Genomic DNA, 15,153 nt, shown 5'->3' on the forward strand with positions numbered 1-15,153 from the left:
GAGCACATCAATTTGTTAAAACTGTGAGGAGGGACAGTAAGGGATATATTTAAAATTTATGTGGAAGGTGGAAGCATGAACCACCAAGCTCTCATGAATAAGGTTTTTGGATCAGGAAGACTGAGTCTTATGGGGCAAGTCTAAGGTGCTAGCCAGCAACTGCATTACACAGAAAGGGGGGTGGTGGGGGGTGGTGTGTGTGTGTAGGGGGGGTCCTTACCGAGCACCCCAGTCTCCATAGGAGCACATGTTAAATGTACCTCAACTTTGACCTCTGCACCCGGCCGGACACATGCCGCCGGTGGTGGGTGTTTGGGGTTAACTTTAACCCCATCCTAACACATGGACACTGGAACTTTAAGTCTCGTACTTATCTGCATGGAGAGGCAAGGGCTCACCCTCTCTCAAGATGGACAGCGGGCAGAGAGGTTCAAGGGGACCACTCCAGACCACCACCTGTGATGCAGGATCCAAGCTGTTCCAGAGGAGAGCAGATCCACGCAGCTGGACGTTTTTGCTGTTGTTGTCTGCAGATGCAGAGGAGTGACTCTTTCACCCCAAGGGAGATTCCTTCTTGCTTCCTAGTGCAGCTGAAGTTGTGCCGACCCCAGAGGGTGCACAGCCGGGGAAATGTTGCAGTTACTGGAAGGAGCCGGAGAAACAGTGTTGCAAGGCAAGGTCGTCTCAGGAGTTGCACTCTTGTCAGTTTCTGAAGTGTCTAGTTGTGGTTCCGATGGCCAGGAGCTGAACTAGACGATGCAGAGGAATCCTGGAGGAATCTTGCACACCGTACCTCGGGACCCATCAGCAAGGGAGTCCATAAATAGCGCTAAAGGGGGTTTGGTCACTCTGTAAGGTAACCACTATTCAGAGGGGGGTCACCAACGTCACCTGCCTGACCTGGCCACTCAGATGCTCAAAGGGGCCTCTGCACATCTTATTTTCAAGATGACAGAATCGAGAGGCCACCTGGAGGAGTTCTGGGCTGAATGTTTAGTGGGGTTGCTGTGTGCTCCAGGCTTGACCATGGTTTATGATAGAGAGGACCCACTGGTCAGTGGTAATCTCTTTCCAGCATGGAAGAAACATCTGTAGTCTTCCCCCACAAGAGTAATATAATCAGGGGGTGGAAGGAAGCCACCGCTTGAAGGATGTGCCTCTTTTGGCTGAGCCTGCTTTGCCCCTGCCCTGGTGGTGTTATCTCTGTAACCTCCTCCTGAATACCCTCATGGCTTCTGGTGGTATGGCTCTTGCGGTCTCTGGCAGGAGGCAGAGGAGTTTAGGGAAATGACCTTACTACGTCCGCTGTACTGTGCCCTGCGAAAGGACCCTTTAGGTGTGGATGTCTGAAGGACACCCATCACCTTGGCTTGCTTGTGCTTTTCAAGCATCTGGTCTACCTGTTGTCTGAAGTGGTGTTCACCGTCTAAGAGCAGGTTCAGCAGATGCTGATGTACTTCTGGCTTAAAGCCGGAGAGACGGAGCTAGAAGTGACGCATGACCAGGATTCTAGTATTAACGCTCCTTGGCTGCAGTGTTGGCTGTGTCTTGAGTGCAGCAAATAGAGGAGGTTGAGATAGTCTTGCCCTCTGTAACCAGCCATTGTTCACGCTGTCTATACTGCCCTGGGAAGTGTTGAAGTTCCTCCATCTCATCAAAAAGTGTCCTGCCGTACCAGGAGTGCAAACCAACTGAGGTGGAAATACTCTAGTGTGTGGTGGAATCATGAAATCAGACAGGTACACCTTATAGGATTTTAAAATGGACCTATGAAGAAGTGCTTCGGGTCCACACAGGCAGCGAAGAATTATTCTAGTGTTTATAACCATCAAAAAAGATCCTACGATGCACATGTGGGAAGCTGGCCTGGTGTGGGGTGAGTACCTATGTATGATCACCTTATACGAGGTCCAGATATCCCCTATTAGTGAGGTATAGTCAGTGTCTAGGAAGCCAGGCTCTCTAGAGGTAGCTGTGGATGAGCAGCCAAGGCTTATCTATGAGATATGCAAAGCTTATGCAATACCACTGCAGTCACACAGCACTTACACAATGAAAGAACCACGCACTGTTACAAAAATAAAGGTACTTTATTTTAGTGACACAGATACTACAATACTAGATGGGAAACACTCCCATGGGAGGTAAGTAAACACACTATACTGTATATGTACATTAACAACCAGGAATAGGCATAAAAAGCAATAGAAAACAGTGAACAGCATTAGGTACTACTGAAGTCCTGGGGGGGACCAAACCATATACTAAGAAAGTCGAATGTGAAGGTCGGGCACCCACCCAAAGTGGAAACAGTAGAGGGGAGCTGGAGGAACTAGGAAACCCACAAGGTAAATACCAGAGTGCCTCCCAGCGACCAGGAGAAAAGAGGTGAATAACTGGTTCTCCCCCAAAACCACCATAAGGACTTCAGAGAACGATATTTCAAGATCCAGACAAAACGTGCAAGAAACCAAAGTTGGATCCTGGAAGAGGAAGACCTGAAAAAGAAGGGGGACCAAGTTCAGTTCACGTTGAAATGTCCAGTTGTGGCAGGTGCTACTACCCCACCCATTTGTGGATGCAGGAGTTGGTCGACAGTGAAATGAAGACAGTCCGCAATGCAGCACTGGAGCATTTGGAGAGTTCCTGGGTGATACAGTCGACGTCCCACACTAGACGAAGGGTTGCAGTCAGTCTGTGGTGTGGAAAAACCACCAACAAGCCTTGGCAAAGGCAAGTATTGCGCTTGGTGCAAAAGTGGAGCTGCTGGGGACCAGCAAAGTCAAAGAGGGACTTAACCCACGGGAGAGTCCTAGGCGACCCTCAGCAGCGCAGACAGCCTGAAAGAGAAGAGGCAGCCCCACAGAAAAGGAACCCTGGACTCGCAGAGAGACCCATGCAGCACACCTGAAGAAAGGTCCCACGTCGCAGGAGAAGCAAGCAGAGGGCTGTGTGTTGCAGGGAAGAGTGCTGGGGGCTGGGGCTACACGGAGCCTGAAGATCCCTTAGAGGAGATGTCAACAAGCCTTGGTAGTTGTAAGAGACGCGGTGCACAGCAGTACTCTCCTGCATGGGAAAGCAAGGGCTTACCTTCACCAAAGTTGGAAAGCTGGCAGAGGACCAAGGGGACCTCTTCAGGCCACCACCGTGATGCAGGATCCACACAGCTCAGAATGAGAGGAGATCCACGCAGCAGGTCGTTGTTGCAGTTGGTGCCTGCGGATGCAGGGGAGTGACTCCTTCACTCCAAGGGAGATTCCTTCTTGCTTCTTGTGCAGACCGAAGACCTGCCACCCTCAGAAGATGCACAGCCAGGGTAATGTCGCAGTTGCTGGAAGGGGCCGGAGAAACAATGTTGCAGAGTAGAGTTGTCGCTGAAGCTGCACACTGTAGATTCCTGTGGAGTCCAGTTGCAGTGGTAAACGTTGCAGAGGATTCCTGCTGGAGTCTTGCATGTCGAATCTGAGGACCCACACACGAGGGAGACCCTAAATAGCCTTGTGAGGGGGATTGGTCACCTAGCAAGGTGACCACCTATCAGGAAGGGGCTGTGACGTCACCTGCCTGACCTGGCCACTCAGATGCTCCCAGAGGCCTCTGCCCACTTTGGATACAAGACAGCAGAATCAAGGAGCCATCTGGAGGAGCTCTGGGCACCACCCCTTAGGGTGGTGATGGACAGGGGAGTGGTTACTCTCCTTTCCATTGTCAAGTTTCGTGTCAGGGCAGGGACTGGAGGTCCCTGAACCGGTTCAGACTGGTTTATGCAAGGAGGGCACCACATGTGCCCTTTAAAGCATACCAGTGGCTTGGGGTGGCTACCCCTCCCAAGCCACGTAACACCTATTTCCAAAGGGAGAGGGTGTTATCCCCTTCTCCTACAGGAAATCCTTTATTCTGCCTTGCTAGGCTTGAGCTGGTCAAGCAGCAGGAGGGTAGAAACCTGTCTGAGTGGTAGCAGCAGCTTGGGCTGCCTGGAAAACCCCAGAAAGCTGGTAGTAGCAATGCTGGGGGCTCTCTAAGGAGCCCACAGAGTGCATGGGATCATTCAACCAATACTGGCAACAGTATTGGGGTATGATTCCAACATGTTTGATACCAAACATGCCCAGGTTCGGAGTTACCATTATGTAGCTGGACACAGGTAGTGCCCTATGTCCAGTACACGCGTAAAATGGCGCCCCAGCACTCACGAAGTCCAGGAAAATGGAGCTGGAGTTCGTGGGGGCATCTCTGCTCATGCAGGGGTGCCTCACACGCACAGGTACCTGCACCCTGCCCTTTGGGCAAGGAGGGCCTACCATGGGGGTGACTTGCAGTGACCTGAAGTGAATGGGTGCATGGACCTTTTTATGCAGGCTGCAATGGCAGGCCCGCAGACACATTTAACCTGGGCTCCCATGGGTGGCATAATACTGCAGCCCATGGGGAACCCCTGGTGCCCCAATGCCATGGGTACCTGGGTACCATATACTAGGGACTTGTAAGGGAGCACCAGTATGCCAAATGTGGGGTGTGTGTGGTCCAAGTAACCAAGTTTGAAGGGAGAGAGCACAGTCACTGGGGTCCTGGTTAGCACACAGTCAAAACATACTGACAACAGGCAAAAAGTGGGGGTAACCATGCCAAAAAAAGGTAATTTCCTACAGCATAAACAAAAGTTCTCTGCTTTGCATGAAGACTGGCACTCCAAGTATATTTCAGTGACTAGAGGTTTACGCCAACCCCATTTTTTGCTGATGTGTAATATAGCAGAACTCTTGCACAGCTACTTTAAGGGAGTCTATTCAATTACCAAAACTGTAATGAACAAATCTTGTCCATGTTGCTACACAGAAGCAAGGGTGGTAGGTTTACATGCGTTACACAGGACTGGCAAACACTTCTTTGAAGGTTGGAGGTAATCAAACTCTAAGACGTCAGTTGCCAAGTTTAGATGCCTGAAAAACAAGTTACTTACCTTCGGTAACGCTTTTTCTGGTGTATACAATAGCTACTTGTGGATTCCTCACCTTATGAATTCTCCCATGCGCCAGCATTTGACATAAAAATCTTCTTCCCAGCTCTCTACGTCGACGTCACAATTGCACGGCTCCATGCGACTCCGTCTGACGTCACCGTGCCAATAAGACATCCTCGCCGGCGTGCTGACATCAGTTTCACCCATTTTTTACGTGCCTTTGAGGCGAACAGGTGAAAACCGAACTCACAATAGTTCCAATAAATACATATATACAAAAAAACACCATGATGCAATATAATCAAAACCATCATTTATAAATACAGAAAAAACATCAATATATATACACCTATAAAACCACATATCTTAATGTAACCAGACAGGCAACAGGGAGACGGGTGGGACTGTGAGGAATCCACAGGTAGCTATTGTATCCACCAGAAAAAGCATTACTGAAACTAAGTAACTTGTTCTTCTGATGGATACAACTACCTGTGGATTCCTCACCTTATGAATAGAATCCCAAAGCAGTACTGCACTCGGAGGTGGGAGCCTGACTGGTTACACCAAGAAGTCCTGCAATACAGATCGTGCAAAATGGCCATCCCTCCTAACCTCCGAGTCCAAGCAATAAGGCTTTGCAAAGGTGTGGAGGGATGCCCAAGTTGCTGCTTTGCAAATATCCACCACTGGAACCCCTCTTGCCAGGGCCGAAGTAGCAGACTTAGCCCTGGTGGAATGGGCCTTGATAACCTCAGGGAGAACTTTCTTTGCCAGCGAGTAGCAAATCTTGATACAAAGATTGACTCACCTGGAGATTGTTCTTTTATGGACTGCTCTGCCCGTCCTCTGTCCAATATACCCCACGAACAGCTGGTCCTCCAGTCCTTTCAATATAAAAACTAAGAGCATTTTTAGGGTCCAAAAGGTGAAGCCTCTCTTCCTCCTTCGAGGGGTGAGGAGAAGGGTAGAAAGATGGAAGAGTAATGGTCTGCCCTATATGAAAAGGAGTGACAACGTTTGGCAGGAAAGCCGCCCTGGTTTTCAACACCACTTTATCCGGGAAGAACAAGGTAAAGGGGGGTTTCACAGAGAGAGCTTGAAGCTCACCAACCTGCCTAGCCAAGGTTATAGCAATGAGAAAAACTGTTTTAAGCACCAGAAACCTTAGCGAGCAAGAGTTTATGGGTTCGAAAGGTGACCAGATTAAAAAGGCTAAAACCAGAATTAGGTCCCAATGAGGCATAGGAAAAGGAGTGGGAGGAAACCTATTAACTAAACCCTTCAAGAACCTAATCATAAAAGGCGACTTAAACAAGGAGGGCTGAGAAAGGCTGACAGAGCAGCCAAATAAACCTTAACTGTAGCCACTGCACAACCCTTCTTTGCTAAATCTAAAGCAAATAATAAAATATCGGAGAGGTGGGCCCTCAAAGGGTCAATTCGCTTTTCTCCACACCAAGCCACGAATTTAGCCCACCTGCCGGCATAAACTGTCTTAGTGGAGTGTCGCTTGGCTGATAAAACAACGTCCCCTACATCTGGTGGGAGAGAAAAAGAACTCAGGTTGCCCAGTTCAATCTCCAGGCATGAAGGTGCAGGCTCTGGAGGTGGGGGAGTAGAAGCTGCCCCTGCGATTGCGTGAGGAGATCTGCCCTGAGAGGGAGACAGAGCGGAGGGCACAGCGAGAGTTGGAGAAGGTCAGTGTACCACACCCTTCTTGGCCATTCCGGGGCTATTAAAATTACCTGAGCCCGATCTTGGCAAATCTTCCTCAGAACCCGAGGGATCAAGGGTATGCGGGGAAATGCGTAAAGCAACTGGTTGCACCAAGATATCTGAAACGCATCCCCCAAAGCTCCTTGCACTGGATACTAGAGGCTGCAGAATGACGGGCAGTGCGTGTTCTCCCAAGTGGCAAACAGATCTATCCCTGGAGAACCCCACATCTGAAAGATGTGCAGGACCAGATCCGGATGGAGACGCCACTCGTGATTGGCTGAAAAATGTCGACTGAGAGTGTCCGCACGTACGTTGAGCACTCTGGCCAGATGATTCGCTATCAAGCAAATCCAAGGGTCCTGAAGCCAGGACCAGAGACGCACAGCTTCTCTGCAGAGAAGATAAGACCCTACTCCTCCCTGCTTGTTTATATACCACATCGCGGTAGTGTTGTCCGTCAGGACCTGAACTGACTGACCGCGAATGGAAGGCCTTGAGAGTCAGACGTATCGCCCGCAATTCTAACAGATTTATATGAAAAGTCTGTTCCACTGGAGACCAACGACTCTTGATCTCCAGGTCCCCCAGATGAGCTCCCCACCCTAGAGTGGAAGCATCTGTCATGACCGTGGCCACTGGAGGCAGCAGTGAAAACGGTCTTCCTTAAGAAAGGTTGCCGTCCACAGCCCACCATCTTAGATCCACTGCAGCGTCTGTGGAGATCGTTATTGACTCTTCGAGATCCCCTTTGTGTTGAAACCACTGCCTGCGGAGGCACCATTGGAGAGCCCTCATGTGCCAACGCGCATGAGTGACCAACAGAAAGCAAGAAGCGAACAGACCGAGCATGTGTTTAAGACCTTGAGGACTGGAACAAACGCTCCATTTTGAAACACTGGAATCAACGCCTGAATGTCCTGAAACCGCTGAGCGGAGGATAGGCCCGATTCAATGTAGTATCCAGTACTGCCCCTATGAACAGGAGGCGTTGAGAGAGCTCCAGGTGATACTTGGGTACATTTATCGTAAAACCCAGACTGAACAACAACTGAGTTGTCATCTGCAAGTGACACAACACACGCTCTGGAGACTTGGCTTTGATCAAGCAATCGTCCAGGTAAGGGAATACCGATATCCCCTTCCTTCTGAGACTTGCTGCAACCACTGCCATCACCTTTGTGAAGACTCAAGGTGCTGAAGTAAGACCAAACGGAAGGACCGCAAACTGGTAATGTTGCGACCCCACCACAAACTTGAGATACTTCCTGTGCAACTTGTGTATAGGGATATTAAAGTAAGCATCCTGCAAGTCGACAGACACCATCCAATCTTCTTTGTTTAACGCCAGAAGTACCTGTACCAGAGTCAGCATCTTTAATTTTTTCTGCTTGAGAAACCAATTCAAAATCCTCAGGCCTAGGATTGGTCTCAAACGACCGTCCTTCTTGGGGATCAGAAAGTATCTTGAATAACAACCCTGATCCCTTTCCTGCTCTGGAACCATCTCCACTGCACCTTTTGACAACAGGATCTGAACCTCCTGCTGCAACAACAAGAGATGGTCTTCTGAACAAAACGAGGGACAGGGAGGGATGGGAGGAGGAAACTCCTGAAAAAGGAGAGCGTATCCTTTTCTCACAATGTTCAGAACCCATGCGTCTGATGTTATTAACTCCCACTCTTGGAGGAAAAGACGTAATCTTCCCCCTACAGGAGAAGAGTGGTCGAAAATGGGGAGACAACTAGGGCTGCTTCCCTTGTTGTTGTCCTCCAGGGAAAGAGGATGATGCAGAGTGCTGCTGGGTGGCCCCTCTTGTCCGAACCCTCCCCCGCCCTCTAAAGGATCTATATGGGAGGCTGGCAGGCTGTTGGACTGTGGACTCCCACGGTAGATGGCTCCACGCCCAAACCCTCTGAACCTCCGAAAGGACCTGAAAGAGGTAGAAGAAGAGGCTTGCAGACCCAAAGACTTCGCCGTGGTCTGACTATCTTTAAAGCACTCTAGGGCAGAGTCCACTTTATCACCAAACAGTTTCTCTCCATCAAAGGACAAATCCAATAAAGTAGTCTGCACATCAGAAGAAAACCCAGATGACCTTAACCAATCGTGCCTCCTGGTAGCAACAGAGGTACCCATTACCCTAGCCACGGAATCCGTGGAATCCAGACCAGACTGGATTATCTGTTATGCTGCAGCCTGAGCATCAGATAGAAGTTCACCAAATTGACCCTGTAAATCCTGCGGCAGGTCAGGAACCATAGCCCTAGCCAATTCCATCAGGGCGTGTACGTATCTACCAAGAACACAGGTAGCATTTGCAGCCTTGAGAGCCATGCTGTAAGAAGAGAAAGTTTTCTTTGCTGATTGCTCCATCCTTTTGGATTCCCTGTCCAATGGAATCACAGGGAAGGAGCCTGGAGCAGACCGTGTGGAGCAAGAAGCCTGAACAACCAGACTCTCCGGGGTAGGATGTTTCGATAAGAACCTGGGATCTCCAGGCGCCACTCTGTACCTTCTTGCCACAGACCTATTAACAGCAGGTGAAGACACAGGCTTCCTCCAAAGCTCTAATATGGGCTCCATAAGAGCATCGCAGAACGGAAGCAAAGGATCGACATAAGTTGAAGAAGGGTGTAGGACCTCCGTCAAAATGTTTGTCTTAACCTCTGTAGCAGGCAATGGTAGATCTAAGAAGTTCACCGTCTTCCTAATCAGCGTGTGGAAGGAGGCCGCCTCCTCCGTGAACTCCCCCGGTGAAGATAGGTCCCATTCCGGGGAAGTGTCAAGCCCACTGGCTGAATCCAGCCGTTGATATTCTCCCAAGGCCTCCACAATAACCCCCTCTTCCAACAACCACCGTTGGTACTCTTCCTCTTCTAAAAGTCTCAAGGCCTTTCTACGCGACCTGTCTGGCCTCTAACCTCGGCGTCGACATAGAATTGGCCGACGTCGATGACACTGGCTTCAAAACTTGAAGACGCGGAACAGGAGAGGAAGGTTGGCTTTGGTCGAATCCATCATTCGGATCCGGCGCCGGAGTGGATCCCAACGGCGCAGAGGACACTTGAGGCTCATCCATCGGCATCGACTGACGAAGCGATGAGATCGGCGCCATAGGTCTGGAAGGCGACATCATAGGAACCACAGGAACTCGAGGTGACATCATCGGCGCCGAACCAGCACCGCCTTGTAAGGAGCCGGTGAGCCCAACGAAAATGCCAAAGGACCCGTTGGACCAGCTGGTGCACCAGCAGGAGGCATAGCATGAAACATCGAGAACATGGCATTTAAAAATGCCGCCGGATCCGCTCCCGGAGCCGGGAAGGCAGGATACCGTAGGTCTCCATGTTGCACCTGTGCTTGTGGAACATCGGAATCATGATCAGCAGGTGAAAATCGAGGAGTCTCCGGAGGTGCCACTACCTTAAAGACTGACGGTGCCGGAGAAGCCTGAGAGCTTTGAGGTTGCGGAGACACCGTCGGACTCACCTCCAACGTCGCTGTCGAGATGGAGACCTTGATCTTGACCGGCTCCGAGCCGAACAACGTCGAGAGTCATGACAATGTTGTTTCTTGTGTCTCTTCGATGAAGTATGGGAAGAGGATCTGTGACGACTCTTATGCCCCTTCTTCGCCTTGGCCAAAAAGAGTTTGTCCCCTCTCTCTTTCAGAGCCTTAGGATTCATGCTCTGGCCGGAAACACACTCCTCGACGTCATGCTCAGAGCTCAGACACCAAAGGCAATCGTCATGAGGGTCAGTAACCGATATGCGACCCCCGCACATTCGACATGTCTTAAATCCTGACTTCCTAGGAGGAGACATTGTAACTGGAAACTGGATTGAAATTAGTAACAAGATGGAACACCTCAAACAGTAGCAAGAGCTAGGAGAAAACCGTTAGCGTCAAAGGCACGGAAAAAAGGGAACTGACGTCAGCACGCTGGCAAGGACCTCTTATTGGCAGATGGAGTCGTGTGGAGCCGTGCAATTGTGACGTCCTCGTCAACGTGGAGAGCTTGGAAGAAGATTTTCCGTCGGATGCTGGCGCACAGGAGAATTCATAAGGTGAGGAGTCCACAGGTAGTTGTATCCATCAGAAGGTCAGGTGCCTGAGATCACTCTGAAGCAGAGTGAGTAGATCTCTTCTCAATAGAAGCTGTTCATGAGGATGTATCAACATTTCCTACAGCACTGAATACCAGGGCTGTCTTGCTCTGGTATCACCACCAAAATGAGGGTCAAAGATACATGCATCATTTTCTGCACAACATATGAGCTCAAAGGCAGTGGAGGAAAAGCATAGGTAAATATCCCTGGCCATTTAATTTTGGTGCACTGGTCTTGGGAGAGTGGGTACCTGGAAGCAATGTGCAATGTCTAATACGTAGATTGAGGGAATGTCCCATAGGTAAAATTAACTTTGAAGCACTTGGGGATTCATCTGCTATTTGTGCCCTTGACTATGTGTCCTACTTTACAGGTCTGCAAAGTCACTGTCCACCCAGCAAGTGCTTCACTAGGAGCTCAATGAGATTCAGAATGGCCCATTTGCCAAATGTTTTGGGATACAGCTAACATTTGGTGCACTAGTACCCTCTGCCCCTTGCTTCTGGATGTGTAGTACTGCAGTCAGGTTGAACATTTTTCTAAAGATTGTTTTGACTCAGAGGAGTCAATAAAAATCTGAGTGCCAATCTCATTGCTATGAGTTCCAGGTAAAAGATGTGGCCACTATTAGTCCTGTGGTTGACAAGTGCCACGCCCCATGAGTGAGACATCCTTGACGGTACTTAGCACAGGCCCTAGAAGGGGCTGGAACTGCGGTGGCTCAAGATACCAAATTTTGTGTAGTGCTAATGCTGCCATCTAAGTGCGTGCTAGGCACTGCTCTCAGCTAATGCTCATTAGTAGCCAATTGTCCAGTTAAGTAACAATGTGAAGTGCGTTTTTCCAACTGTGCAGCTATGACCGCTGGGTATTTCCTAACTACACTTGTGACTATTGGGATTCAAGGGATAGAATTGTGAACTGGGAGTGCTGACCACTTACCACAAAGCACAGATAGCGGTGATGTGCCACATTTATGGGAATGTTGAAGTATACATCCTTGAGGTCGTAGGCTGCCATGTAATCCCCTGTGCAGAGCAGAAAAATTATGTTCGGCAGCAGTTTAGAGGCCTGAGGTCTAGGAAAGGCCAAAAAGTTTAATCCTTCCGAGGGATTAGGAGGTATATGAAGTAGACTTCCTCACCCAGCTGGTGAGGGGACACCAGTTTGAAGGCACATTTGGAGAACAGAGCGTGTACGTCTGCCTGTAACCGTTGCAAATGGCCTTAACTCATTATATAGCACTTAGGTGGTATGCTTAACTGCAGAGAGCACCAATTTTTTGGAGGTTATTTCCTCCCTCTAAGGAAGTAATTATCTCATTCTTCCCTCAACAGGTGTTTTGTGATGGAGCCACCTCCACCACTGCCAAAAGACTTGAATCCCCGAGTGCCCTGAAAGGACTGCCTTTGGGTGATGTCCCTGCCTCTAAGTAGTGCATGATTTAGCCTCCTTTCACCTGCTGTTTGCAGAAGGCAGACCTGGGTGTTTGGGTCTGCAGTGCCTCATTGGTTTTTTGGAATCATGTCCTTTTTAACGTTTGAACACAAGGTTGATCTGAAGGCCAAACAGATGCTCCCCATCCAAAGGGAGGCTGATGATGTGCTCATAATCTCCAGTCTTTAGCCTTGGACTCTTTGCAGTCAGAACATCTCAGCAAGATGCAGGTACTGATGACTCTGGAGGTGCTGTCACTGGACTCCAGAGCACAGCAAATTTTTGCACTCAAGATGACTTTCCCTTCTACAACCATTTCTTGCTCTAATTTGCAGTAGGCTTAAGGGAGGTGCCTCACCAACTGCTCCATTGATGGTGATCATATCTGGAGAGTAGTCCAAATTAACTGGTAATCCTCCACTGAACTGCTGCCCCCACTGCTGCTATGCTTCATAATGCAGCATCAATTTCCTTGCTCTCATATTTGATGGATGAGACAACCATGTTGCCTGCGTGGAGGTTCTCTTTCTACTTCTGTGCACCACTAAAAAAGAGGAAATCAGACAGGATCTAGTCCTTGTTGAAAACATGGCTGGCTGGGAATACCTTATGTTTTCTCTAGACCCACGGGGAGGCAACCCTAACCACGACCGGGTCCCTGATGATGTCTATGCTGCCTTTTACCTCCTCTAACCACATGGAGTTTGTTTACCACGGTGGTACTGTGCCGCCCTCTGTGTGACTGGGGGCTTGCCTGGAACCCAGGGGGTCTCTCACAGTAGAGAGGTCCAAGAGCCTGGAGGCAGACCTGAAGGTGGCAGCCTCTTGTCTTAAGGCTCAAATCAGACTCCCTAGAGAGCAGTTCTCAGTCTCATGGTCGATTCCCTGGAGAATGATCTTTGACTGAGCGTGGAGGGATGGAGGCTCATGGGGTAATTTTGCCCTGGGCAGTGGGAGTGCTGCCTTGTCCAAAGTGCTGGAGGACAAAGTCTATGGGCAATGGTCTCCCTGTGCAGGCTGGTTATCTGAAGGCCCAGGCTCTTCTTGTTCAGTGCTAATGATGCCTTCAGTTCAGAAGAGGTCCAGTGTTTTGGGTGAGTTTTGATGCTGCATCTTGCGGTGTGCCATGTGGCATTCGTGTCAGCAACAAATGGTTTCTTACAATGAACACCTTACACCTTAAGCGGTTTCACCTCATATGCTCCGGAGGCAGGTAGAGATTACATGCCTAATGTTGGCTGGACAAGTGAATTATCAAATTACATTTAGGACAGGACTGGAAGGCCATTTTTCACCATAACACCTTCCTCAACAGTCATTCTCAATTTGAGCTGAGTTCTTTTTGGAGAAAGTCACATTAACACCACTCAAACAGAGATGTGGTATAAAGTTCTTCTGTTGCTAAAGCTGAATTCTTGAGAAGTGACACCAAAGGTGCCATAGAGAATGCTGTGGGTTCAGCAACTTGAATGTCCAAAACAGATAGCGGAAAAAACATAAATCTGAGGTACCTTGTGACTGGAAAATTCTTTGAATTAAAACTACTTGCAAACATCTGTGCTCAACACTAGAGGAGTATGCAGAGCATGTGTGTGTACCCACAGCAACGCTTACAACCAGCATGCAATATTACGTTCCACACAGTACACGCCATAAAAGTCATGACCATTTAACTTTTTTAATCTTTCATTTCTTTGCATGAGAGTTGAAAAAGGGACGCACAGCAACATTGCTTCAGCAGCAGTCATGTGAAATGACATAATTCATAATGACGAGCATCTCTAAAGATAATATGCCCTTACTTTGATGTGTTTATACGGAGGAGGCTTCTTGTCATTCTTTTTGTCTTCCTGCAGCTGTCTGATCTCCTTCTGAGCCCGCAGCTCTTCAAATCTGTCAGCAGCTTCCTGCAGTGCTGAGGAACAAAAGTAATATTTATTTACTAAAAATTAGTCCGATTGTAAACTAATGAGATGCTAACCAAATACTGTGATTCAAAAGTTTTCAATAGGGATTATTTTCCAAAATCTGACTACTGATAAGTGGAAAAATCCCCGACTTAGTTAAGAGAGCAGTAGATACTTGTTCTGTTTATGAAAATAGTCAAAAGCTGCAGAGACTAAACATGGACATTCAAAACATGCCCCTTTGTGCACCTATAGATACCACACTGCTAGCTTTAGTGTTGAGGAATTGCCATTAAAAGGTGAAAAGATTCCACCACACGGTTCAATAGCAAGGATAACTGTAACCACGGAATGCTGAGCGACCCAACTGTCAAAGTACCATGTTCTTCGGACTTTTGCTCTATTATTTATGATCTCATGTAAAGAATTAACATTTAGAAGAGAGGAGACAACAGCTACAGACCAATTCATAGTGAAAGCAAAGGACAGTTTATGGAAAACGGGGCATTTATCTTCAAAATCTAGTTAGAAGCATGCACAGCATATTTACTCAAATTCACATTTCTCAATAGCAGCAAATCTTGTTTACTGTAGCTGACCTGCCAGTTTTGGGTGTTGAGAAAAATTAAAAGTTCATTCATTTTAAATAAAGTATTTAATTTGGGGTACCTTAATCAAGTTGATTAATGTAAAATATTTCGGTTTACTTGGGGAATCAACGGCCATGTATTTTAAAGAGAAATCCCAGAATGAGGAATTTCTTTAAAATTATTTGAAAACACAACTTTAATTGGTACACTGATATTGATATACAATTAATTTCAATTTTAATTAAAATATGATAGAGAGCTAGGTAAAAGGTTTCCTTAATGTCCCACATTAACACGGTAGCAAATAATGGCAGTGACTTTAAAACAGCTGTGCTGCACCAAAGTTCTTAAATGCGGCCTCTGTCAGGATAGTTCTGGCTCAAAGGATGCTGAAACGAAAGACCTCTGCATAGCCTGAAAAAGATGC

The 15,153-nt window shown here is 48.2% G+C and overlaps 1 protein-coding gene across 4 annotated transcripts in view; it reads right to left on the reverse strand.

Moving 5' to 3' along the window:
* Positions 1–15,153, reverse strand: part of LOC138304453 (histone-lysine N-methyltransferase, H3 lysine-36 specific-like) — a 1,084,114-nt gene that overhangs the window by 53,087 nt on the left and 1,015,874 nt on the right. For all 4 annotated transcript variants that reach the window (XM_069244523.1, XM_069244520.1, XM_069244521.1 and 1 more), the window contains one exon: positions 14,032–14,144. In XM_069244523.1, coding sequence (XP_069100624.1) covers positions 14,032–14,144 — 113 coding nt within the window. The remainder of the gene's footprint in view (positions 1–14,031; positions 14,145–15,153) is intronic.

Source organism: Pleurodeles waltl, chromosome 7, assembly GCF_031143425.1.
Source record: "Pleurodeles waltl isolate 20211129_DDA chromosome 7, aPleWal1.hap1.20221129, whole genome shotgun sequence".
In the NCBI taxonomy this organism is placed as follows: domain Eukaryota; kingdom Metazoa; phylum Chordata; class Amphibia; order Caudata; family Salamandridae; genus Pleurodeles; species Pleurodeles waltl.